At 51.2% G+C, this 25,486-nt stretch overlaps 3 protein-coding genes across 12 annotated transcripts; 2 read left to right on the top strand and 1 right to left on the bottom strand.

The window, feature by feature from the left end:
* Positions 1-1,552: 1,552 nt before the first annotated feature.
* Positions 1,553-13,171, top strand: SLC16A5 (solute carrier family 16 member 5). 9 transcript variants are annotated; one of them, XM_062639739.1, is made up of 6 exons: positions 1,553-1,664; positions 1,864-2,262; positions 3,148-3,398; positions 6,923-7,066; positions 8,221-9,087; positions 10,659-13,171. In XM_062639739.1, the coding sequence occupies exons 2-6, from the start codon at positions 2,198-2,200 to the stop codon at positions 10,898-10,900; spliced, it is 1,569 nt and encodes a 522-aa protein (XP_062495723.1). In that variant the 5' UTR covers positions 1,553-1,664; positions 1,864-2,197; the 3' UTR covers positions 10,901-13,171. The 9 variants fall into 9 exon arrangements, with proteins under 9 accessions (XP_062495723.1, XP_062495726.1, XP_062495724.1 ...); XM_062639742.1 differs by having other exon boundaries at positions 3,151-3,398; XM_062639740.1 differs by having other exon boundaries at positions 1,576-1,654.
* Positions 13,172-18,159: 4,988 nt separating this feature from the next.
* Positions 18,160-19,974, top strand: ARMC7 (armadillo repeat containing 7). 2 transcript variants are annotated; one of them, XM_062639734.1, is made up of 3 exons: positions 18,160-18,279; positions 18,352-18,495; positions 19,460-19,972. In XM_062639734.1, the coding sequence occupies exons 1-3, from the start codon at positions 18,213-18,215 to the stop codon at positions 19,795-19,797; spliced, it is 549 nt and encodes a 182-aa protein (XP_062495718.1). In that variant the 5' UTR covers positions 18,160-18,212; the 3' UTR covers positions 19,798-19,972. The 2 variants fall into 2 exon arrangements, with proteins under 2 accessions (XP_062495718.1, XP_062495717.1); XM_062639733.1 differs by having other exon boundaries at positions 18,183-18,495; positions 19,460-19,974.
* Positions 19,975-20,921: 947 nt separating this feature from the next.
* On the bottom strand, positions 20,922-25,429 carry NT5C (5', 3'-nucleotidase, cytosolic). Its single transcript, XM_062639735.1, has 5 exons — positions 25,204-25,429; positions 22,441-22,541; positions 22,275-22,335; positions 21,402-21,516; positions 20,922-21,324 (listed from the first exon to the last, which is right to left on the bottom strand). The coding sequence occupies exons 1-5, from the start codon at positions 25,375-25,377 to the stop codon at positions 21,182-21,184; spliced, it is 594 nt and encodes a 197-aa protein (XP_062495719.1). The 5' UTR covers positions 25,378-25,429; the 3' UTR covers positions 20,922-21,181.
* Between the last annotated feature and the right edge of the window lie 57 nt (positions 25,430-25,486).

Raw genomic sequence — 25,486 nt, forward strand, 5'->3', positions numbered from 1 at the left:
GTTTCCACATGATCTGCCCCAAAAGAGCTGCTGAGCTGGGGACCAGCTTATAGATCTCTAACATCCCAGTAAGGGCATGCAGAGAGCACAGGACCTATGGCCCTGGGCACAGCCTGACCCTTCAGGGCTACTGACAAGTGACATCCCAAAGACACAAGCCCATAGCATCAGGCTGTGCTGCAGCACTTGGGCCATTGCTTTAATCAGAGCCAGATGTGGATTCTCTGCTGTCAGCTCAGTGGGTGACCTTGGAAAAGTCATCTGGGCTAGAACACAGCTGGGAGAGGATGGCAAAGCAAGCCAGGGGTCAGGATGAAAAGGTACTTAAAAAGTCACTTATAAAGGTATTTACAAGAGATGTGCTTGGCTTTCCTCCCCCCAGCAGACCCCGGGTGACCCCAGAAAGCGGTTTAAAACCACCCCTCTCTGTTTACAGTAAACATCTCCCTTGTGTGCATGCAGCTTACTTTACACATTCATAAACCCCATGTCCAGCACACGCCGGGCTGAGCTGGGCCGGCAGGAGGATGCTGCTGGGCAGCAGGACAGAGACCTAATGTACCATGAACGAGAAACTTTCCTCTCCATCTCCATCCCAAGCCACTGGCATCGCCTGGTCTCTGAGCACCCCTCCAAGCCCATCAGTGGGGCAGGGGTCCTGTGTCCCGTCCCGCCCCCCCACCAGCCACACTTCTGGTTTCCCCACTGGAGCATCCCTCCTGGGTGGCTGTAACGGTGAACTGGGCCGCTCTTCTCCCCATGGAGGTACCCACCAAGCTGCAGGCCCTCACTGAGGATGGTATATGGACATCATCATCACCATTTTCAGGCTCATTATAAACCTCTTCCTCGGAAGTGAGCTACATAAATGCCCCAGGCCCTTGTGTTTCTCAGCATAAAGAGCTGCTTGTCCCTGTGGGGGAGCAGCATCCCGCAACCCTCATCCCAGTCCCCATCACAGCTGAGGGAAACTGAGGCATGGAAGAAGGAGGGAAAGACACCGTGTGAGCATCCCTGGTCTGCTGCCGTAAACAACTACTAGGGCTGCTCCATCACAGCTCGGGAAACCCCAGGTCTTGGGGGCCGCTGGAGGAAGAAGAAACAGCATCCAGCCCTGAATGAGGGGGAGCTATCACCAGTGACTGGCGAGGGAGAAAGACTTGGAACCAGCAGCGCGCTCCCCCGTGTCCTGTCCATGGCACCCCTGCATCCCGGGCGCCGCGTGGGCTGGTAGAGGGCAGCACCTTTGCACATCCATGCGCTCCCAGCGCAGCAGTGTTTGCAGTAGGCACCCAGGCGTGGTTATTGCAGTGAACTTCAGTCCCGTCCCCAACACCATCAGCACGAGGCGGTCACATGCATGGGGAAACCGCGTCCCGCAGATGTCCCTGCTCCACCCCAGGAGCAGGCTTTGAGGACCACCGAGCCCATAGGAGCACTAAAACACACGTCCCCCGTCCCTCCCCCCCGGCTGCCCCGTCCATCCGATGTGGTTACCCTGGGAAGGGTTAAAGCACGGTTCTGCGGCGCTGCTGGTGTTCCGTGTGGCACATCCGGCTGAGCCAGCGCTGGAGCCAGCTCCTTCCTTTACCTCTGTGCAGGCAGCGGGGAGGCAGCGAGGAGCTCACCGTGCTCTTGGCACCCCAGCGCCAGGGTCCATCCAGGTTGGGCTGCCCCGGGGAAAAGGGTGTCCTGAAGCCAGGGGCAGAAGGTGGATGAGAGCCGTGGGATGTGCGGCCCCGCTGGGGAGCCCTTCCATGGGAGCGGGCGTGCTTTGAGAGGTGTGGGGAGCCAGAAATGTGCTGGAGCAACGGAGCGGTGTGGGAACAGAGAGGAGCTGTGTGCTTCTGCCTTTTATTGCAGGTTCGCTGTTGCCGGGGAGAGGCTTTAGGCTGTCCTCCAGCTAATTCGCACCAGAGAGACAAGCGCTTGAATTAGCTGCATTATCTGCGCCCGGCTAAAGTGGACAAAGGATTAAAGTGTGCTGAGCACCAGCACCGTGATTTGCATCTCAGAGCCCCTTCCCACGGGCCCCCCTCCCCTGCTCCCAGCCTTGTTTTCTGTCCTTTGGGCTGGGAGCCAGCCCCAGAGCCCTGCTCACAGGAGTGATGCCGAGGTTAACACTGCAAAAGGCTGCATCAAGGCTTTCAGTGGCTACTGAAGCAGAAGTGCTGGCCCTGGGCTGCGCACACAGGGGATGAGCTGCCCGCGCAGCCACACGCTCGCCACCCTCCGCTTGACCCATCCTTGTCTCAACCCGAGGTATGGAACTTTCTGCCCCATGGCATATATGAACTAACGAGTAGAGTCAAACTGCTGCTCGCCTTTAAAGCTGCACACAAAGCCCAGACGTGGCTATTTCTTCTAGGAAAAATCAGTATTGGAGAGCTAGATCAATATTGCACTATGCTCTGACCTTATGGGCATTCCTCTGAGCTCATCCAGCTGCCAAAGGTGGTTTTTTCTTATGCATGTTTATTCGTGTGGATGGGGAATGCTATTGCGATGCGTTTCGTGCAGCCAGCCTCAGAGAAATCAAGGCTGGGATGTCTCTGAAGAAGCTTTAACCAGAGGCAAAGCAAGATCCTCTCTGCGATCACCGCATCCTAATGAACTAATGGCTTTCAAACTGGTTTTTCCCCACTAGCACTGTGTGGGGAGGTGCAGCCTCCCTGCCAGCTCCGCACCAGCCCTGCTGCCACACGCAGGCTTTATGTGGTTCTGTTGTTCTTGGCACCGGCGGGGTTTTTCCTCCTCTTCTGGGCACAGCACTGGGTGACCTTAGCCATTGTCAGCAAGGGGACTCCATATGATGAAAGCAGGTGAAAGGGAAAATAAGGGCGGGAATTAGGTAAGGCCGATTCATTCCTCCAAGGAGGTGTGGTCCTGCCCTGTACCTGCCTGTGGTCACAGGCTTGTGAAATATAAAAGGGGAAGGCAGTTGTTTCTGAAGCAATCCGTTGCCAGGATCCCGTGGCGAGAATGAAGGGAGGTGCTAGGAGAAATGCAGAGCAAGAGGTCTAAGGAGCCAGCCGCAAAGGTGCGGGACGCTCCAGTGCCTCCGAGCCTTGGGAATACCATCAGCTCTGCCCCATAGGCCCCTAGGCTGGGCTGAGGGTTGCGTGGTAGCTGCCCTTCCTTCCCCAGCAGGCTGGCCTGGGAGGAGAAAGAAGCTGTCATGTCCCAAGGAGGAGCAGGGGAACGCAAAGCTGCCAAGCCCCAGGACCAGGGCTGGGCATGGATGGTGCTGCTGGCTGCGGTGGTGCTGCAGGGGATGACGCTGGGCTTCCCCCCCTGCATTGGCATCTTCTTCACGGACCTGCAGCGAGACTTCCAGGCCAGCAACAGTGAGACATCGTGGTTCCCATCCATCATGGTGGCCGTGCTGCACGGAGGCGGTAAGTGATGGGGATGCCCTCCGTCACCTCAGTTTCCACAGATACCAGGCTCCCTTTTGCCACTCTAAGAGACACCCAAGCCCTTTGGTCAAAGGAGGTGAATCCCTTTCTCTCCCAGCTTTTTCACACCACCGAGAACTTAGTTGTTTCCCATAGCAGCTCTTTGAACAGGCCAGCAGGTAGCACTGAAGCTTGGGTGCCTCCTTGGTTCATCTCCCAACCGTGAGAACACATCTCTTATATTCCCCATGACAAGTGTGCTCTTGGTGGCTGACACACGCCTCAAGCCAAGCTCCTCCAGGCTGCTGGCTGAGCATTACACCAGCTCCCTGGGCGGTGGCATTGGGTGCACACCCGGGCAGGGTGGATGTGAGCTGGATTGATGCAGGATACAGGTCAGGAGGCAGCCTCTGGGTGAAGGGGGTGGAAGGAGGGTTGTGCCTTGTGCGTAGTGGAGGGAATCACTGTGTTTTCCCCCAGAGAAGATGTGGGAGGTGATGGGACATGCAATAAAACATCTATTGACCTCTCTTTTCTAATGAAGTAATTGTTCTGTAGGAGGCTGGGACCACACTAAAAGGTGCTATAAAGACAGCCAAGAAATAGATCTAAAAGTTATAACTTAGGCAAGGAAAGAACAGCCTCATGCTAATGACATCCAGGAACAGAATTTGCCTGGGCACAGCCAGTGAGTTACAAGAGTTACTACTTTGCTTGCCAGTTATGTCTCCTATTGCAGCAGGGAAGTGCTCATTCTTGTCCCCCAGGAGTAAGGCAGGAGTAGCACAACCAGGAGAAAACCAACAAAAACCAGACATAAAAGACTTCAATTTTGCTGCAGCTTCTAGCTCCTTTGTGCTGGGCCAGGCTCTGCTTGGTTCAGGTTCCCCAGTTACATCCATCATCCTAAACCGCATTCTGCAGTGTCGACGGTGCCTCTTGAAGATGCGGCTCTCTTTTCTTCTCCTTTATTCTATGAGAGCTGTGGAAGGGAGCAGGGAAGGACCCAGTGCAAACTATAACTCATCAGTTAGGAAGCCAAACCTATCTCATTAGGTAAAGGCAATTAATGGTTGTTTTGTTATAAGAATCATTTGAGAGACCTCAGGATCCTGTGGCCATCGCCAAAAGGGGAGTTCAGGCCCCACGGGTTCCTGCTCCTCGATATTCACACACATGCAACTCTCAACTCACACAAACACAGCGCTTCTGTTGCTAATGTTTTTGCAAAGGAAAGCACAAAAGCCTCAGGCAAGTGAGAAAGAACGTTTGAAACCTGGGAAGCAAGTTAACAGGAATAAGTAATGAAAATCCCTTCTGCTTTTAGAGCCATTCTCATTGCTTTGGAACGTTCAATCCATGACTTAGAATCATAGAATCCCAGACTGGTTTGGGTTGGAAAGGAGCTTAAGATCATCAAGTTCCAACCCCCCTGCCATGGGCAGGGACACCTCACACTAAACCAGGGCACCCAAGGCTTCGTCCAATCTGGCCTTGAACACTGCCAGGAATGGAGCAGTCACAACTTCCCTGGGCAACCCATTCCAGTGCCTCACCACCCTCACAGTAAAGAACTTCTTCCTAATATCCAACCTAAACTTCCCCTGTTTAAGTTTTAACCTGTTACCCCTTGTCCTGTCACTACAGTCCCTAATGAAGAGTCCCTCCCCAGCATCCCTATAGCCCCCCTTCAGACACTGGAAGGCTGCTATGAGGTCTCCACGCAGCCTTCTCTTCTCCAGGCTGAACAGCCCCAACTTCCTCAGCCTGTCTCCATACAGGAGGTGCTCCAGTCCCCTGATCATCCTCGTGGCCCTCTTCTGGACTTGTTCCAACAGTTCCATGTCCTTTTATGTTGAGGACACCAGAACTGCACACAGTGCTGCAAGTGAGGTCTCACGAGAGCAAAGTAGAGGGGCAGGATCACCTCCCATGACCTGCTGGTCATGCTCCTTTTGACTTCTGGCTACTGGGGCTGCTTAAACTGCAGAACCATCCTTGATGCCTTTAGCAGGAGGCAAATAACGCAGTCACCATTTGCTTCAAAGTCTGAGGTGGAAATCTCCCAAGCAGATCAAGATACAGGCAGCTGCTCTCCTCATTTTAATCACGTTCCCCTGCTCGCTCCATTATGTGGGCTCTATTTCAAACCAGACGTTGCTTTGGATCACAAATATGCCACGGGTTCTTTTCCCTGCACTGCCCGACTCCTAATTCTGAAACTCAGAGTCATTTGGCCTTTGCTCATATAACCTGAAGTGTTCAGAGGAGGGGAAAACCAACAAACCCTGGGAAAACCTGAACATCCTCAAAGGAACGGGAAAAAGAAACCCAGATCCTCCTCTCGTGCAGGCAGAGCCTTGTTTCCCAGCAGTGGGCTGCAGGTCTGAGCTCACTTTTTCCTACCCTAAAACAAAGGATGCTCAATGACATTCACAACCTGGGAGTTTACCACACTCCCAGGGAATTCACCAAAACTCCATGAAAAGTAAAGAATTAACTGACCTTAAACACCCCCTCCCCATGGCTGTTTGTTGTTTTCCTGATGAAATAACACAGCTCTCTGCTATAAAGCCTGCCAGCAATGTCGGTGCACAACAGAACACAGGTTTGGGCTCAAGAAGGGCAGAGGGGGGCTCTGGTCCACTAGAACAACCCAGGTCTCACTCCCACCTCTGCACTGCTTGTGCTGGAGTAGAAGCAGGAAGCGGGATGCGCATGGTCTGCTCCTAGGCTTATCCTGTTGGAAGTGGACGCAGTGAAACCTCCCCACCCTGCCGGGTATCCCAGGACAGGAATGAGCAAAGAGCTGTGTGACAATAACATGGGATTTCCCTGGAGAAGACGACCTGCAGGGCAGCTGCAGGACCCCACAAGCTGCAGCCTGGATGCTACTGCCTGGAGCTTAGATCAGTTCCCATGTGGGCATGAATACACCTCTCCAGTTGTACTCAAACGATCCTCCTCAGTGATGTCTGTTTTCTCCCATTCTTGCTCTTATTCAGGGTCAGTCTGTCTCCTCTTGCAAGGAGTTTCACCAAGGTAGCAGCGCAGCACAGGCAATGTAGGAGATTTTGTGGCAGGGTGTTTGAAACACACAGTGAAATGAGTGCAAGTGCACAAAAAGAAACATCATCCTGCTTAGCATCTCTTACTCGGAGGCACAGAAATCAAATCCTTCCCTTTCTCAATTCATTCCCTGACTTTATATCATGCAAGAACAGAATTACATTTGAAAGTCCTTCTTCTCTTCCATTTCCAACCATTGTAACTGAAATTCAGCACAGGGAAGCTTAAAAATCCCACTTGATGGCCAAAAGCCAAGCAGATCACAGGAGCCTTCCCCATAGCAAGCAAGCCCTTGGGAGGATCAGGAAATACATATTCCCTCCCTGGCTCCCTTACTACTGCTGGGACAACCCTCAGGGTCTCTAGACCAAACCACCGGGATAAGTGCAGCAATCCAGCAGGTCCAGAGAGTTCCCTTCCTCCCTAACTGCTTCCCTTTTACTCTTTGGTGCCAGGGCCCCTCTGCAGCCTCCTGGTGAAGCGCTTTGGCTGCAGGTTCACGGTGATGCTGGGGGGCCTGCTCAGCGGCGTGGGCATGGTGTCCAGCTCCTTCTGCAGGTCCATCAGCCAGCTCTACATCACCGCTGGCTTCATCACGGGTAAGTACCACCGCAAACCCTGCTGCTGAGCTTGACCTGAGAGAGGGGAATGGTGATTCCCGACTCGTGTTTCCCATTCATCCAGGAAATGGGATAAATCGGGAGCAGCCAGACTTGCCCTTCACACCCCTTCCACACGCACCTCATGCAGCCAAGCTCCCTGCAAAGTGCTTCTCTCTGGAGAAACCTTCAGGTCTCCAGCGGGCAAAACGGAGAGCAAGGATGCCTGGTCTGTTCAGTAGCACCTCAGCCTTTTGGCTGTGAAGAAGGGAGGGGGTTTTCAACCTTGGAATGTAATGTTGGGATAATGTGACCTATGATAACGTCCCTCCCAAGTTCCCTGGGCTTGTATTTCACCACTCCCAATCGGGGGCAATGCGCAGACATCTTTTCCTAACAAAAGAACATGTTGGTTTTGAACAGAAGCAACGGATGGGAGCTTCTCCTTTCCAAATATTTCTCCTCTGTGACTGATCAGCTCTTTGGGTTTTTCTAACACAAAGAGATTCATTTCTTCAGCCAGGCTGCTCTGGGACTAATCCCATTGGATCTTGCAAACTAAATGGTGTCCATTGCACAGAGAGAAAAACCAGGTAACTCCCTGAGCCCTGATGGAAGTGTCAGGAAAGCAGTCAGTATAAACAGTTTCTAAGGAACAATTCCATGACAATTTTAGGAATAGCAGCCTGCCCCAGGCAAATGTCAGCTTGGATCAGTTTACTTCGTATAGAACACAGGTAGTTTAATTTATGCAAAAAATCACTTCTGTGGGGTTTGTGAGTGTGAATCACAGCGGGTCGTGAGGCTCACAGCCTGGTTTGGGTTGGAAGGGACCTTAAAGCTCATCCAGCTCCAACCCCTGCCACGGGCAGGGACACCTTCCACTAGAGCAGCTTGCTCCAAGCCCCTGTGTCCAACCTGCCCTTGAACACTGCCAGGGATGGGGCAGCCACAGCTTCTCTGGGCACCCTGTGCCAGCGCCTCAGCACCCTCACAGGGAAGAGCTTCTGCCTAAGAGCTCATCTCAGTCTCCTGGCAGGTTCAAGGCATTCCCCTTGGCCTCCCTCACCTGTGTGTAAACCCTGGATTTAGGCTCTTTAAGGCAACACAGATGGATCATGTGCTGTCATTTGCTCTTTTATTCTTACCTTTAGGCCTGGGGTCGTGTTTCAGCTTCCAGGCAGGAGTGACTGCACTGGGATATTACTTTGTACGGTGGCGAACACTGGCCAATGCCATGGCATCCACTGGCGTCTCTCTGGGTTTCACTCTGTGGCCACTGCTTTCTCAATACCTGCTGGATGAGATGGGCTGGAGAAACACTTTCCTTATCTTTGGAGGAATACTATTGAACTGCTGTGTCTGCGGAGCCATCATGAGACCAGTTCAGCTCACTTCAGGGTCACTACTACAGTTGCCCCAGCCTGGAGAGGAGCTGAGGAGAAGAGCAGAAGAGACACAGCTGTCCAATGGAGCATCTTCTCCCCACCACGAGCTCCAGAAGCAAAGCAGAAGGACTGCATGCTTCCGTGTGCTGCAGAAGTACCTGGCTTTTGACATCTTCTGTCAAAACAAAGGTTACCAGATTTACACTATTGGCGTGACCTGGATGATGATGGGGTTTGCGTTACCCCACATCTACCTTGTGCCTTACGCCATCCAGAATGGGGTGGAGGAGCGCAGGGCAGCCCTCCTCATCTCTGTCATTGGGTTCATCAACATCTTCATACGGCCCTTCACGGGGCTGCTCTCGGGACACAGACTCTTCTCAGGGAGACGAATCTACCTGTTCAGCCTGGCCGTGCTCCTCTGCGGGCTGAGCAACTTCATCTGCGTGGTCTCGGCTGAGTTCAGCGTGCTCATCGTCTACTGCGTCATCCTCAGCATAGCCATGAGCGGCATCGGGGCACTCACCTTCCAGGTGCTGATGGACGTGGTGGAGATGGACCGGTTCTCGAGCGCTCTGGGGCTCTTCACCATCCTGGAGAGCATCACGCTCCTCATCGGACCCCCTCTCACAGGTGAGAGGCTGTTAAACAGGCTGGGTTGTTTAGACACCGGTGGGAAGTGTTTGGGAGCTTAAGAAGAGAAAGAAGGGAGATTCCAAACCCATGCAGGGAGGTGAGTTACGCAAAGGGAGTGGTATAAAAGGGAGAATCGGAGAGGAAGGACAAACCCTTTCTCAGAGCTGAAGGAGGGTCCTTTCTGCGGCTGCCCAAGTGTCACTGCAGCAGTTTGATAGGCACGGGTGTGATTGATAAGAGCTTTGTTCCAGTGAGCAGCAATACACAGAGAGGAGTTACTGTGGTAGGATCCTGCTGTCTCTGAACTCTTTCACTGCTTTGCCAGTTCGCACTGTTTCATCTGTGAAGTCTCAAGGACTTGTGCATATCACATTAAACAAACAAACTCCTATCACAATTCACACCAGCCCTACACAACTCAAGAGCCGCACAGCAACAGCTTCCGTTCACTCTGCTTTCCAAGCTCTAGAGGGTATTAATTTTACTCTGGGGACAAGAAAGGAGCTAGATATGAACCCAAAGCCAATCAATGATTCACAGATGTCACAGTTCACTCCTGCACGTACCTGTTCCTGCAGCACAGCAGCGAATCCAAAAGGCTAACAAACAAGAAACATAAGCCTGAGCATGAAGCAGGCTTTAGTTGTGTTCTCCAGACAATGAGCTGTGTGCCACCCAGTAGGAAAGTACTGTCTGTTCTAAGGACAGATGATACCATGCACCATACTGCATGGTATTCCCTGGTGTTAGTGGGTCAGCCACTTTTCTGAGGGGGCCAAAAAGATCTTTCCTTGACATCTCTCAAAGGAACGGCAGATGGGCAAAACAAAGGCCAGTAACAGCAGCACCAGTTCCATTTGTAGCCTGAAAATCTGCTAAGGAAAAGTGCACCAGGAAAAGAAACATCACCAATCTTTACTGAAGAATACAAGCAAGCAAACAGCAGTTGTTGTAATACATTCCAGTACTTCCATTTAAATAAGTAGCCTACAGAAAGCATCATCTGCTTGACCTGGGTATCACCTTTCCGTCTCCAACATTAGTGTAAAGTTACTCATTTGGTATGTCTCACATTAAATGTTTTATACTGAAGGCACTTAATGTTAGGCATAATCCTTGCTGTGCTGTGAATGTTCTTCTCCCTGGTTACACACTAATAGAGGCTCTAACCCGTCCATCCAGGAGAGGTTTCTCTATTTACTTGTTCTGTTTTCTGACCTGGTATATAACAGGGTCCCTCGGTCCAAAATCCAGTGCTTGGCACAGGGTCTTCTGCTGAGTGAACAAAATGAATCAGCACACTGGGGAAAACTCAGTTTCCTTTCTTCCCTTGGCTCCCCTGTGTGTTATGATATACCTGGTACGAAAGCAGAACCATCACTTGAGTCGTGACTATAAAACACAGCCAACCCCTGCGAGCTAGAGGAGAGAATTCAACTCATCTGTGAATGCTCATCTTTCATATATGGCAGTTTGCTGACTGATTCAGGTTTAACATCTGTGCTAACGTCACCCTGTTGCCTTTGGTGTCCATCTTCTCTTTGACTAAGCTGTGGCTTCCATTTCAGGTCTCCTGGTAGATGTAACTAATGACTTCCACTACGTCTTCTACAACTCCAGCTTCTTCCTCATCTCGGCTGCGTTGTTCATGGCACTCACCTTCTGTGCTCTGGAGAAGAAAGCCAAATTGAAAGAGGCCTCCAAAGCCCCGGGGGATAATCCTTCCAGGTATCAGTACAGTGAAATGCCAACTGAATCACAGCCTGAGAGTCAGCCCCCTCCAGCAGTCGTGTACATCACAAGCATATGAAAAGCAAGAGGACAAATAAAGAGGAACACAAAGGATTATGTGGCCTGTACAAAGCTCCACACGGCCCAGCGCTGATGGCAGATGAGAAAACAAGTGGCTGCTTTCCACAACTGCCATCCCCCTTCTCTATGGGGCCGTGTCAGACTCCAAGTGAGTGCTCTGGACCACGGGCTGAGCCCAGAACCCAGCGCCAGCCAAAGAGATGAAGGACAAAGAGAACTGTGCTTCCCCAAAGCAAACCCTGGGATAACAGCCATGGTAACCAGCGCCGAGATACAAAAGCCGTGTCAGTTCAATTGGTGTAAGTCAGTGCCTTTAAGTCACTGGAATCTCACATGCACATTCCAGTGGGTAACACTGGATAATACGCATTGATGGCTATGCACAACGGTCATTCTTCCACAAAGAAGTATTATTGCCTCATCCGAACACATGATGTGGTGCAGAATATAGAGTTTCCTGGTTGCTTCCCATGTTGTGGGTGGCAGCTTCCCCAGGAAGGCTGTTGCTGTTTTCCACATCTCTAAATATTACATGGAAGCTGCTGCAGAACTCAGCCAAGCCTCTAGTAAGGGCAAATATTTTCTCCTACAAGGCGCATACACAAGGGCTTCATGCCAAGGATGTTTCCAAAGCCTTCAAGGTTCAGCTCCAGAGCATCCAAAAGAAACAACCCAACCAACCTTAGAGCGCCTGCTCTGTGTAACCAGTGACATCTCGAGTGCTTCTTGATATACCAGAAACAGGATTTGGGGCTGGTGTGTATACACTTCTTTTCAGGGTGAACTGGGACCCATTGCAGGGGGGGAGTGGTAGCAAAGGTGTCACTAGAACAAGTGTATGCATCCTTAGAGAGGGACAGATTCAAAGCCACTGCAGTAAGTGAATTTGTAGTGCACAAAGCCTTTGTGTAAATGAATTTAGCTTAGACTCATGACACCAGCATTCTCTATATTACAGAGTGCTTGCACAAGCGTAACTACATTTCTTGTAAGCACAAGCATAACTTACAAAGGAATCTGTTGGTAAAAGTATATTGGGAAAAGTCAATGTCACTGACTTCCATACCCATACAGCATTGACTGTAATAGCTCTTCTTGCTGCACTGCTGGGAATTATAACCGAGAGCTGCATCAGCCTCTAACCTCCCTCAGCACCAGCTTGGGTTGCACAATGTTTATATTCTCTATCATTCCTTATCTGACAGGAACAGATAATACAATCACAAAATTGATTAGGTTGGAAAAGACCTTTAAGATCATTTGAGTCCAACTGTTAACCCAGCGCTGCCCAGTCCACCACTAAACCACATCTCTCAGTGCCACAGCTTTCAAATCCCTCCAGGGATGGTGGCTCCATCGCTGCCCTGGCAGCCTGTTCCAATGCTTAACAACCCTTTCCAACCTAAACCTCCCCTGGAGCAACTTGAGGCCATTTCCTCTTGTCCCATCCCTTGTTCCTTGGGAGCAGAGCCCAGCCCCTCCTGGCTCCATCCTCCTGTCAGGCACTTGTAGGGAGCCATCAGGTCCCTCCTGAGCCTTCTCTTCTCCACACTGAACCCCCCAGGTCCCTCAGCCCTTCCCCATCACACTTGTGCTCCAGGCCCTGCACCAGCTCCATTCCCTTCTCTGGCCCCGCTCCAGCACCTCAATGTCTCTCTTGCAGTGAGGGGCCCAGAGCTGAACACAGGATTGGAGGTGCAGCTTCACCAGTGCCCAGTGCAGGGGCACAATCCCTGCCCTGCTCCTGCTGCCACACTGCTGCTGGTACAGGCCAGGGGGCTTCTTGGCTGCCTGTGCACACACTGCTCATACAGCTCACAAAGCACTGCGGATGAAGACTGCTCAACACATCAGAACCAGCAGAGAGACAGAAGTGTAACACAGGGGTGAGATGGAAGAGGTATCAGCCCTTCAGAGGGGTCACTGCTCCCACCGCTCAGCATCCTCTTCAGTGCCGCTCTGGGATTACTGAACCAGCAGGCTTTGCACTTCCTGATCAAACATATACTTACATAAAACAACCAGTGGGAGACCATACACATCTAATCTCTTGTCACATGTGTTTATTAACTTGTGTAATGCTTACATGGTCCGTAAGTGCAAAGCAAAGAGCGACTGGTGCTTCTCAGCTTACGGAAACAATACCTGCTGTACATTCCTAGGATAAAGACAGGGCTTTCTTCCTTCCTCCCCAAAAGAGCAATGACAAGGGTGAAGTCCCAAACCTTTCCTGGCTATTGCAAATAAAAGAGCCACGCTGCTGAACAGATTGCTGCTCTCCTGTGTGTAATTCTTACGTTTTAAGTTCTGTTCACCTTTCTACACCCCGTTTTCTTCCAGAAATATGGGGTTATATTGTCCCACATCTCCTATGTCCTACAGATACCATGGGCAAAACAGGTAAAAGATGGTGTAAGCCCCAACCCATCAGTTTATCCCAGCAAAACAAAGGTTAGTTGGAGGCGCAACGGAACACATCTTTGTGGAGCCAACCACTCCATCTGCAATGCTTTAGTCCTAGAGCTGGTTCACAAGCAAGGTAATGTGTTGTCTAATGCATGCTTGTGAGATATAAGGAAGGAAAAGAAGTACTCACCCGCTGAAGCTGGCACACGGAGACCAGCTCCTCCTGCAGCACGGCCCAGAGATGTGCTCTCATTGTTTCCTAGCTGTGCGCAGCACTGGAGGATAATTTAGGATGGGAAGTTAGGAGAGTGCTTTGTAGATCCAATGCTCCCAGACTCAATACCGGGGTCACTGGGGTTTAGCTGCAGGTAAAGCAGGGATGTTTCTGGGAAGCAAACCAAAGGAAATCCACTACTGTAATGTCCTCAACTCGTTTACTGTAAACTTTCTACCGGCCTTACAGAACGTGAGCTGCCTCCAAAGAGGGCTGGTTCCATCCCACAGACCCTTTAGAAGTCATCCACAACCCACAGGTTGGGAATAAAGCTTGCAGAGGGAAGAGGGAACACTTGAGGCTGTGTTTCCACAGGCAAATCAGATGTCTGAGCTCCCACGATAGAGGAAATTACCCCCCTCCTCCATCTGCCCACCTCTCCTAGCTCCCTTTTCAACCTCAACTCCAAGCTGCCTTGAGCAGGAGCTTGTGAAGCATAACTGAAGGGGCCGTGCATAACAAACATGCACACTAGAATAACAACACCCCTCAGAGCTATCACACAGGAGCAATAATGCTCAGTCCTTCAGAATCTCGAGGCCCAAAAGGAAAAGAAAGCAATAAAAGCTCCTTTCGTTAGTTTAAGGTTGTCCCATTATGCAAAGCCAAAGCCCCCTGAAGCAGGGTTTGTTTAACACCTATAGACAGCAAAATAACCCCGGCTCTAAGAATGGACAAGCACTTATACCTCAACCAGGTTATAAACCTCTGAGAACAACACAACTTGGCCAGAATTAAATGTCCCAAGCTCCCCACGTCCCCTCTTGCTCCCTTTATCATTTAAGGTATCATTAACCTTGCAAGGTAAGCATTTCTGCACCGAGCACCTTTCCTTACTGCAATGAAACATTCACCAGGAAGCTCACACCGAACTGGTGCAGGATCATGGTCCTTCAGAGCCAAAGTAGGGCTCGGAAAAGTTTAATACAAACCCAAAGGAAGGTCACGGTGAACTTACACGCTCTGAAACACCTCAGAAGGGCAAAAGCCCCGAAATGAAGAGCTTGGCATCCTGCCTGCAGACCTGGTTAGTGGCTGCAAGAAGGGAAACATAACTACTAGGAGCAGTAGTGCTTCTATTGAATCCTACCTTGCAATGTCACTGTAGATCAGCCCCTGGAGCTATAGCAGTCATTCTGCACTAACTCTTCTGGCAAATAGCAAGTGCTTGGAGCACTCAGAGGATTAAACATAGAAGAGAATCATAGAATGGTTTGGGTTGGGTTGGAAAGGACCTTAAGATCATCAAGTTCCAACCCCCTGCCATGGGCAGGGACACCTCACACTAAACCAGGGCACCCAAGGCTCTGTCCAACCTGGCCTTGAACACTGCCAGGGATGGAGCATTCACAACCTCCCTGGGCAACCCATTCCAGTGCCTCACCACCCTAACAGGAAAGAATTTCCTCCTTATATCCAATCTAAACTTCCCCTTTAAGTTTGAACCCATTACCCCTTGCCCTGTCACTGCAGTCCCTAATGAAGAGTCCCTCCCCAGCATCCCTATAGGCCCCCTTCAGACACTGGAAGGCTGCTATGAGGTCTCCACGCTCCTTCTCCAGGCTGAACAGCCCCAACTTTCTCAGCCTGTCTCCATACAGGAGGTGCTCCAGTCCCTGATCATCCTCGTGGCCTCCTCTGGACTTGTTCCAGCAGTTCCATGTCCATTAGACATATGGGACAGTATTGGGTGAGTGAACGGCCAACTCCTGCTACTGCCAAGTGACCTGTCTGGATGATCTGGCCAGACTCCCCATAGTAAGTCAGCACAAAGACAAGCAGCACAGTGCCAGCAGCAGAGCAGGTTGGGTGGTGAGGACTAGCGTGAGCTGTTGGCTCTGCAGAGCCTCTGCTGTCAACCTCTCCTCCCGGAGGCAGCTGCGACACAGCAAAGGAAACATAAAGCATCCCTCCCATCTCCCAGCCAGCCTTGGTGAACCCCAATGCCAGACAAAGGCTGGAAGGAGCTCAGCTCGCAGTCCCCAGGATGTTCCTCTCTCCTGGTTACCTCTTGCCATGCACCGAATAGTGTGACCTGGAGATGTGTCACCTGGAACAGACAGACACCAGCCTTTCCTAAGCACCACTGCCTGTGAAACCATGCCAGGGGACAAAGTTCCTCCTGTGCATGCAAAATAATCCTGACAGACACGAGTCATTGCATTTTCCTTCTTTAAACACAGGGTTTCACCCCTTATTAGTCAAGCACAGCATCCTTAATCGCCTCTCTTTGTGCTGTGTTTGCTTTCTCTTCCCCTGCTTTCTCCCATTAGTCATTCGCTTTCCGTGTAATGACGGATGTGGCTCTAAAGTGTGTCAACACCTGCCACTTACACAGGCATACATTAAGGGGTTGTTAATACACTAGCAAAGCATTCTGATATAGGAGCTGTCTGGAGCACCTTTGTGGCTGCTTTCATGTATATACGCATATACACACATACAAACACATGTATAGACATACCTATATATACACATACCTATATATATGCACACATACAGATAGATATACACACACATATATATACACACATATATAGACATACCTATATATACACATACATGTATATACACACACAGATATACACACACAGATAGATATACACACACATATATACACACATATATAGACATACCTATATATACCCATACATATATATATATACACATACAGATAAATATACACATGGGCCTATAAGGATGCTGGGGAGGGACTCTTTATTAGGGACTGTAGTGAAAGGACAAGGGGGAATGGGTTCAAACTTAAACAGGGGAAGTTTAGATTGGATCTAAGGAAGAAGTTCTTTACTGTGAGGGTGGTGAGGCACTGGAATGGGTTGCCCAGGCAGGTTGTGGATGCTCCATCCCTGGCAGTGTTCAAGGCCAGGCTGGACAGAGCCTTGGGTGCCCTGGTTTAGTGTGAGGTGTCCCTGCCCATGGCAGGGGGTTGGAACTGGATGATCTTAAGGTCCTTTCCAACCCAAACCATTCTATGATTCTATATGCATATATATATATACACACACATATATATATATACACACACACCAACTTGAGAGAGTTGAAGTTGCTTGCACAGGCCTGGCTTAAATCTTTATACCAGTTATAAACAAACACCTTCCCTTTCCCATTCTCTGCCTTCCCACAGCACTGCAGTGTTACAAGCTTTAGCAACCCTGCACTCACCGTAGGTCCTCTGCTCATCCTTCTATTGCACATGGGCATGGGTGACTGCACCCAGCTGTATAACAGGGGATTAGCAGCCCAACACACTTGCCACCGGCGCCACGTAATCAGTGTATTCTGCCAGCTTCAATTTGCTTCCTATGAGATAACACAAAAGACAACCTGTTCCCTCCTTATCTGCCCAAGAACCTCCATGTGTTTAACTGCTCCAATAAAAGCAGCACTGATTTCTGCTGAGTTTGGGTACCTTTACCTTACCTATTTATAGCACATGAACCACACAAATCCACTCGCGGTGTCACTGGCGCTGGGCTGGCTCAGGCTCATGGAACCGCTCTGCTCCGTGCCTAGACCAGGGCATCGCACAACCAGGATGGCGTTACCCGCTGCTGCCTTCATTCATTCCTTGCCTCCGGATTTCTTTCCCTTTAGTGTATCCTATGGCGCACAGGGAAGTTTAGCGGATAGGGAACAGTGAGGGAGGCAAGGTTAAGCTGCTTACCGGAGCAGGGTGTTTAAACAGCAGGGCTTGGCCGTACACCGAGATACAAGAACCTCGGGCACGCTCGTTTATTGTGGTGGTGAACAGGTTACAGGGTCCATGGGGAAAGAGAGGAGGGAAAGGGGGGAAGGAATGGGGGGAAAGGGAAAAAAGGAAAAAAAGTTGGAAAAGAGGGAAAAAGAAATATAGGGGGGAAAGAAGAAGAGGGAAAAAGGGAAAGGGGAAAAAAGGAAACGGAAAAGAGGAGAAATGGGAAAATGGAAGAAAAAAGGAGAAAAAGGGGGGAAAGGAGAAAGAGGGAAAAAGAAATACAGAGAAAAAATGGGGAAAGGGGAAAAAATGAATAGAGGGGAAGAAAGGAAAGAGAAGGGAAAGAAAGAGAAGGGGGAGAGAAGGGAAGAGAAAGGAAGAGAAAGAGAAAGGAAGAGAAAGAGAAAGGAAGAGAAAAGAGAAAGGAAGAGAAAAGAAAAAAGAGAAGAGGAAGAGGAAGAGGAAGAGGAAGAGGAAGAGGAAGAGAAGAGAAGAGAAGAGAAGAGAAGAGAAGAGAAGAGAAGAGAAGAGAAGAGAAGAAGAGAAAGAGGAGAGAAAGGAAGAGAAAGAGGAGAGAAAGGAAGAGAAAGGAAGAGAAGAGAAAGAGAAGAGAAAGAGAAGGAAAAAAAGAAGGAAAAAAGAAAAAAAAAAAGAAAAAAAAGGAAAAGAAGGGAAAAAAAAGGGAAAAGGAAGGGAAAAAGAAGGGAAAGAGAAGGGAAAGGAACGCAGGAGGAGGAGCCTCCTCTCCACGCCCCGAAGATGGCGGCGGCCGCGCCGGGCCTGGCTCGGTGCTGAGGAGGCCCCTCCGCCGGCGGCTCGGCTCCACGCCGTTGCCCGGCCCTGAGCACGGCCCTCCCGGCGCTCAGGGGAAGGCTCTCCCGGGCACCGTGAGCTGCCGGGACCCGGCGCGGGATGGAGCTGGGCCGGCTGGAGTACCTGCAGGCCCTGGTCACCGAGTTCCAGGCGACGGAGAGCGCAGGTACCGCGGCCGCGGCCGCCCCGCAGCCCCGTGCGGAGCCGCCCCGCGCTCAGCGCCGTTTCCGTGTTGCAGAGGCCAAGGAGCAGGTGCTGGCCAACCTGGCCAACTTCGCCTACGACCCTCGCAACTACGAGCACCTGCGGCGGCTCCAGGTCCTGGACCTGTTCCTCGACATGCTCGGCGAGAGCAGCGACACCCTCGTGGAGTTCGCCATGGGTGAGGGACGGGGCCAGCAGCATCCCCGAGAGCGGCTGACGGGGCAGGGCACAGCGGGGGTGATGCTGCGGACTGGGGCTCCTGTCCCTCCCGAGGGGCAGAGAGGAGCGTGAGGCGTGAACGGCCCCTCGGGTACTGCCGGGTTTGGTGGGGATGAGCGGAATGGGGGAGAGCGGGGATGGAAGCATCGCCCCTTCATCCTCGTAGGGCTGCTGTGCGGCAGGATGGGTTCGTTAGCCCCAAACTCGAACTGAACACCGGGTGAGTGAGTTTCTACTGAAACTGCTCTCAATTTTAGTGAAATTTTAGTGAAATTTTAGTGAATTTTAGTGAAATTTAGTGAAATTTTAGTGAATTTTAGTGAAATTTAGTGAAATTTTAGTGAATTTTAATGACATTTTAGTGAAATTGGTGACAACCAAATTCCAGCACTTACCTGAAATCTTGTAATAAGTCCTCTAAGCAACTGCCTTACACTGACTCAGTGTGGTCCAAACAGAAACTAAAGGGCCAGATCCCGATTGTGAGTGCTGCCATGAGCTGACAGTAAATATATCTGATGTTTAAGGTTTGTGGCTGAGCTACACCGGGACATGGCTGCCTCTTAAAGAGCCACGTTCGAGCATTCTGCACCTCTTGCCTTGTGCTGTTGCCTCCATTCTGTTTTCCTGTAACACCTGCAGTGAACTCCAGGCTTTAGCCTCTGTTAGGGTTAAGTAATCCTGGAGTTCTGCGGTAGAGGTTATGCCCAGCAGTAACAGTGCCCTCTAATGACATAAAGGAGAAGGAACGTTCTGCTGGAAAACGTGTGGAAAACGTTGCCCAGGAGCCATCCAAACCTCACAGAGAATCTGGATTCTTATTCCTGTGTTAGAAACCAGGCTCATCAATGAACCTGCATCACAGCATGAAGGGGTGAAGCGCTTGTCTTGCACGTGTCAGATGCTTTCTCTTGGTGTTGCAGGGGGTCTGTGCAACCTGTGCCTGGATAAAACGAACAAAGACTACATCCTGGAGGCGAACGGGGTAGAGCCCATCATCAACTGCCTCTCCAGTGCCAACGAGGAGACCGTCATGTCGGCGGTCACGACGCTCATGTACCTGACGACACCGCAGTCGCGGCAGCAGACCACGGCGCTGCCCGTGGTGGAGTGCATGCTCCGCTTCTCCCTCTCGGCCAGCAGAAGGCTGAGCAACCTGGCCACCGTGTTCCTGCAGGATTACTGCACCCCTCTGCAGGTGGAGGAGGCCCGGAGCCTGAGCAAACACACTGCCGTGGGCATTCCTCTCCCCAAGGACTGATCCTGTGTAGGCAGGACAGTGCAGATCATAGCATCAGCCAGGCTGGAAGAGACCTTTCAGCTCAGCCAGTCCACCCATTCCCCAGCACTGCCCAGGCCACCACTAACCCATGGCACTGAGGGCTTCGTCTGCATGGTTTTTTGAGGGTGATTCCACCTCTTTCTTGGGGAAAAAAGAGGGAGACGCTTTCTGCTCAGCAGAATTGTGTCAAGAACATCAAAGAGTGAAACTGGTCGCAGTAGCACTGGATTTAGTTACTAAAGAGGATGGATAGTACTGCCCCGACAGGGAGGCCAAGCACACAGCTAAAACGGAAAGCAGATACTTATAATAGCACAGGTCATGGCCGTTGGAGAGCAGGGTGCCACGTGCAGCCCAGCACCCAGCCTGCACAAAGAACCCTTCCCAGCAATGACGGGGGGGGGTTCTGCTTGGGTTACTGGGTGCCTTATATCCCAGTTCCTGCCTGGTGGGGCTGCAGCTCTCCAGTGTCAACTCAAAGGACTTTAAATGTCTCATAAACATTGTTCCTCCTGCAGAAGAAAGGTGTTTCCCTGCCCTGGCAGTTTGCAATCTGTATGCCTGCCTTTGGTAGTAACTGTGCCATATGTCATCGTGGCACAGACTGGTAAATCACTACACGGGACAGTGTGTATCCTGTAAATGGGGAAGTGAAAAGCTGATTTTCTTTCATTAGCACTGGTGAGAAAGGAGAAGATTAAAAGGAGGGCCCATGGCAGCCTGGCTCATGAGAGCAGCTGTCCTGTAAAACCTTCTCCTAATAAAACATTAACTTCAACGCTGTGTAAACAGTGTGGTATAAGCTCATAAATACTTCTCTCCAGCACTTGCAGCCCAGCCTTCGCCCACTCTTACTCACGCACATGGGCCAGAAATGGAAGCCAGCTTCGTGTCCTTTCTTCATCAGCCAGCGCTGCAAAAGGTAACCCGAAAGCCAGGGTGGCTAAATCCATAACATCAGCAGGCTCTGGCTGTTGCAGTGTTCACTGATGGGCATCCTTGCTGTGTCTGCTCAAGTTTCAGAGCTTCCTCTTTTTAGTTCCATTCCACCCCCAATGGGCCCAAACCAAACAGGACTGAGGTTAAGAACACGCACACACAAATACAACCCACAGCTGCTTGTATTTTATCGTTTCACCAGCAGCAAACACCCCAAACCCTACAGACATAACTGCAGAGCGATCTTCCAGACACGTGGAGCAGCAGCAGCAGCAGCTCTGCAGCGTGTCTAACAAAGGCAGCTCTTGTTACAACTGCTCCCCGAGTGCCTCTGCCTGGATGAGGGCACTCACTGCCTCCTGGGAATGGGATTCCCTGCCCATGGATGCGTTCCTGGCAGTGGGAAGAGCACCCCTTCTGCGCACTACTGCCTGCGCTTGCTTTCCAAGATGCCCTTCCAGTCATCCGCCCAGGACAGCAGCCGCCTGCGCGGGGCCTGCAGCTGGATGTGCCTGTTGTGGCAGCAGGTAAAGAGGATGTGCTCCCAGCTCGGGTTCGGCTCTGCGCCTGTGGGCAACGGAGGAGAGCTGGGCTCAGGCAGGGGTTTCCTTCCTGGCTAACAGCAATGGAAGCGCTTTCCTAACCTGTAATGGTGTCCTTGTCGTCAAACAGCAAGTCCGCAGACACGACGGTCTTATCGCGGGTTAGAATAATCCGCTCCACAAACTCGGGTCCCAGGTGTTTCTCTACCCACTTATACTGCAGAGGTAAGAAATGAGAGAAGACGCTGCTGTGCTTCAGCTCCAGTCACATCAGCCCCAGCAGAGCAGCTTCTCCCCTGCAGACCGACATCTGTGTCCGTGAATCCTCACCGCAGAGACTGGCCATGGCCCAGGACACTGATTCAACCTGTTTTCTATCAGCAGCACTGGCCTTCCCATACCTAATCACTATCGAGTTTGCAAGCAGCACTGGCTGCTCACCAGAGCACGTGGGCTGTGCCCATCCAAGTCATTCCAGTGATTAAGGTCCCCCTCTCTGTTCTAATGCAGTGGCAAACAGGACCAATTCCAATGCTGAAGCCTCCTCTTAACTCAGCACTGGCCTCCTTCAGGACATGGGGTGTCTCAGGCTCTGCATTTAGACAGAATAAGGATTGAGGCTGGGTAGAGGATTCTCCAGTGTGGAATCCCCTGGGAATATCCCACCCCTAGGGGCCATTCTACAACGGTTCCTCCGCTATCACCTGCCAGCACAGCTGGAGCAGCAGGCTCACATCATGCCAGCTCTGCGAGCACAGGGCGCACGTGCCCCACAGTAAGGACACTGGCACCATGTGGCACTCCGAGATTCCTGTGCTACCGTCCTGGGGCTGGGAAGCTGCCCCTCAGACAGAGAGATCCAGGGAAGCCTGGGAGCTTGAGCCAGCCACTGCCTTTGTAAATGAATTATTCTGACTTGGGCGATGCCTTGCAAAAGCAGCAAAATAAACCCCACTAAACCAAGTTCTCTCCCACCTTTTCCAGGACGCAGTGCTCGTAATTCCGGAGAGGACTTGTGCAAATAAAGACTTCAGTGCTGAAAAGAAACAGCATTATTTATTATACATTATACATTCCTTAGCAGGCAGGGGAAGGTGCATAAGATAATGGAAAAGGGCTACGGAGTGCAAAGCATCCTTACTCCTGCATGCGGATCATCTCCTGCAGAGCTTCCAGGGCTCCTGGAATGGGATCCAACCCTAGAAAGAAGCCAGGTGATTCATAGACACTGGCTACCTTAGCCTGCAAGAGACAGGAGGACAGTCAGCAAAGCCCACCCGTGCCTGTGTCCGAGCTCTGAGCATCACAGTTGTCCCCTTACCCCGGGTGTAACAGCCATCAAAGGGCAGTAATGCTGCACAACAAGAGGCCATTATAGCGTTTCTCACCTTCCAGGTTCCGGCTCAGGCACACAAGAAGGAGAAGTTCCTCTCTGGTGGCTTGTCTGGAGTGAGGAGGCAGAGCTGGTCCCGACCTTGCACAGCACCACAGACCCAGCTCTGACCTACAGCTCGGCTGGCTGATGCCTGGTACAGGGGAGCTCACGGCTCACCCCTTCCCAGCAGGTCTCTACTGCCTCTTGTGAGGCATCAAAGGAACCAGTTCAAGGTTCCTGCTCCTCTGTCCCATCTGACTGGAATGTGCTGGTGGCTCAGGAATCTGGCAGGGCTGAGTGGGCAGCAGCCACATCCCAGCAGCGTGAAAAGGGCTGAATCCAGACCTAAGCTTCATTCTCAAACAGAGAACCCTAAAACATGTGAATCTCGCCTTCCCTGGGGTCACGGTGAGCTCCAGCGGTGTCAAGGCAGCATTTTCCATTAGCTTCAAGTCAGACATTCCCCCAGTTTGGAAATCTTAGTTCTCTGTGAGTATTCTTCAACCTGGCAGCTTCGCTTAGGAACTGTACCAGGCTGCTTTATAGTCCAGCTGATGGGCTCCTTGCTCTATTTCACCAGTGGAGCGTAGACATAAAGCCCATTTCAATTAAGCAGCAATGAGGAGTCAGCATTAAACAAGTCTCCTGGACCAGGGTGCTCCCTCAGCTATCATAATTTACCACTACTCATAACTCAACAGGCAGACACGTGAAAGCGCTGCCTGATTCCTCATGCAGAGCAGAAGAGCGAAGGTGAAGACGTGGGGATCAGACCTGCTCCGATCCCTGCTTCCAGGCAGGGCCTCATTGATTTCAGCAACAATTCCCTGGAGCTCTTCCCGAGGAGACTCAATTACAGGACCAGGGCTTGTATCTGAAAGCTCTTTTACACAACACAAGGCACCAGAAACGGGCCAGTTTCCAGCGTGTCACCAGCAAGTCTGGCTTTGCTGGAGAACAAAACTGGAACTGATGAATTTTAGAACCAAAAAACCGTTTTACCCACCCAAAAATGCGACAACTCTTTCTCATGCCATCGTTGCTGTAGGTTTCCTCCTAACAGAGCGATGCTCTGCAGGGATGCTCCTGCACCAGCCTGGCAGAACTGAGGTCTCTATTTACAGCCACAGGATTCACATAAAGGAGCTTTAAAACTGTATAGTTGTGCCAAATGCACCTAAACCAGCCCAGAGATGCGGAGGTGACTGAAGGAGCCGGACACCACCACATACACCTCATTTCCTTAGGAAGGCAGGTAAGAGCTTTGTGCCACTGCTGATCTGCATGGGATTCAAACCAGCTACGTGGTTATTTCATTGACACACCTAAAGGTCTGGGAAGGAACAGGATGAGCATGAACCAAATTAGGGAATGGGAATGCCAGAAATAGAACAGGATGTGCCTTTCAGGACAGATCAGATTGTAGCCCTTCCAAACAAGAGCAAATAAAAAGCCACGATCCCTTAAATTACCTGCCTCTTTTTTGGGTCCCTGTAATGGGATTCACTTAAGGAATCCTTACGTAAGCAATAAATCATGTTTGGTTCTATAAATGATAAACAATTCATGCCCATTCCCCATCTATACAAATTCCAGGGTCAGGAAGTTTTGAGCATCAATAGTCATCCATTAGAGCTCGGTCACTTTGGAGCCAGCACTCCTGTAGGTGCAGGGGCCTGAACCTTGCCATGGAACGGGAAGGAATTGATTGTGAGTTGTCATTTTTCAGCAGTAAAAAAACCTCTAAAGGCCCAGGACAGCATCTTAAAATGAGCAATGAAAGCACAGCCTGGATCCGCAGCCTGGATCCGCATCCGTTCCATCTTCTTACAGTCCCCGAGTGTCCTGAGGTACCCAGTAGGAAGCCTGAAGTCTGCATTCACACTAACTTTGCCTTGCAAATGTCTCTGATGTTCACTCACTCATTAGCAAACACTCAAAACAGAAACCATTTGCAGGGATGGGGGGGTACCACCAGCATTTTACATGGCTCTCCATGGTTTAAATACCACACACTTTGCTTGTCAGAGGGCATGATCTAGGTGTGGGGTTTCATTAACTATGCAAACACATAGAGAGTATTCCTGTTTCTCATCCTGCTAGAGGTGCATTAGTACTTACAGAGCGCTCAGCTTTCAGTTATTACTCACCTTATTATTATCTCAATAATGTTAATATTACTTTTTAATAATACTAATATTATTAAGTTATTACTGCATACCACCGAGGGGTTCACGAGTAGGTACAGAACAAGCCGATGCCTCAGCAAACAGCTTCATGCAGTTACTTCGAAGAGAGAATCGGGCTTTGCCAACCGATTCCCACACACACATCCCTGTGAAGGGCAGGAAATCCTCCTGGAAGAACTCGCTAATTATTTCCATGCAAATGAAGGCAGAAACAACCCTTTGTAGCACTGTGACAGCCCCCCCCCCCTGCTTTGCATACCCACAGCGGGTAGGAAGAGATTCCCCCTGCTCTCAGCAGGATACAAGGGAAGAGGCGCTGCTCCCCCCGCCCGCCGCTCACCGCCAGCTCCGGGCGCAGGCCGCGGTACTGCTCCCGCACCGAGAAGCCGCTCCTCGCCGCCAGCTCCACGCGTGGCTCCGCGGGGAAGCGGGCGCTGAAGCCTCGCAGCACCGCGCCCTCGAAGTCGGCCACGACGCCGTCCATGTCCACCAGCACCCGCAGCGCGCCGGCCATGGCGCCCCGTGCTACCCGGCGAGAGCCGTGCGGGGCGGCGCGGCCCGAATATGCATGAGCAATGGGGCGGGGAAGGCGCGCATTAAGGGAGCCCCTGGCCCCACACCGG

Source organism: Pezoporus occidentalis, unplaced genomic scaffold (genome assembly GCF_034315485.1).
Source record: "Pezoporus occidentalis ecotype Australia unplaced genomic scaffold, CSIRO_AGI_Poc_V1 ctg62, whole genome shotgun sequence".
Classification (NCBI taxonomy): Eukaryota; Metazoa; Chordata; class Aves; order Psittaciformes; family Psittacidae; genus Pezoporus; species Pezoporus occidentalis.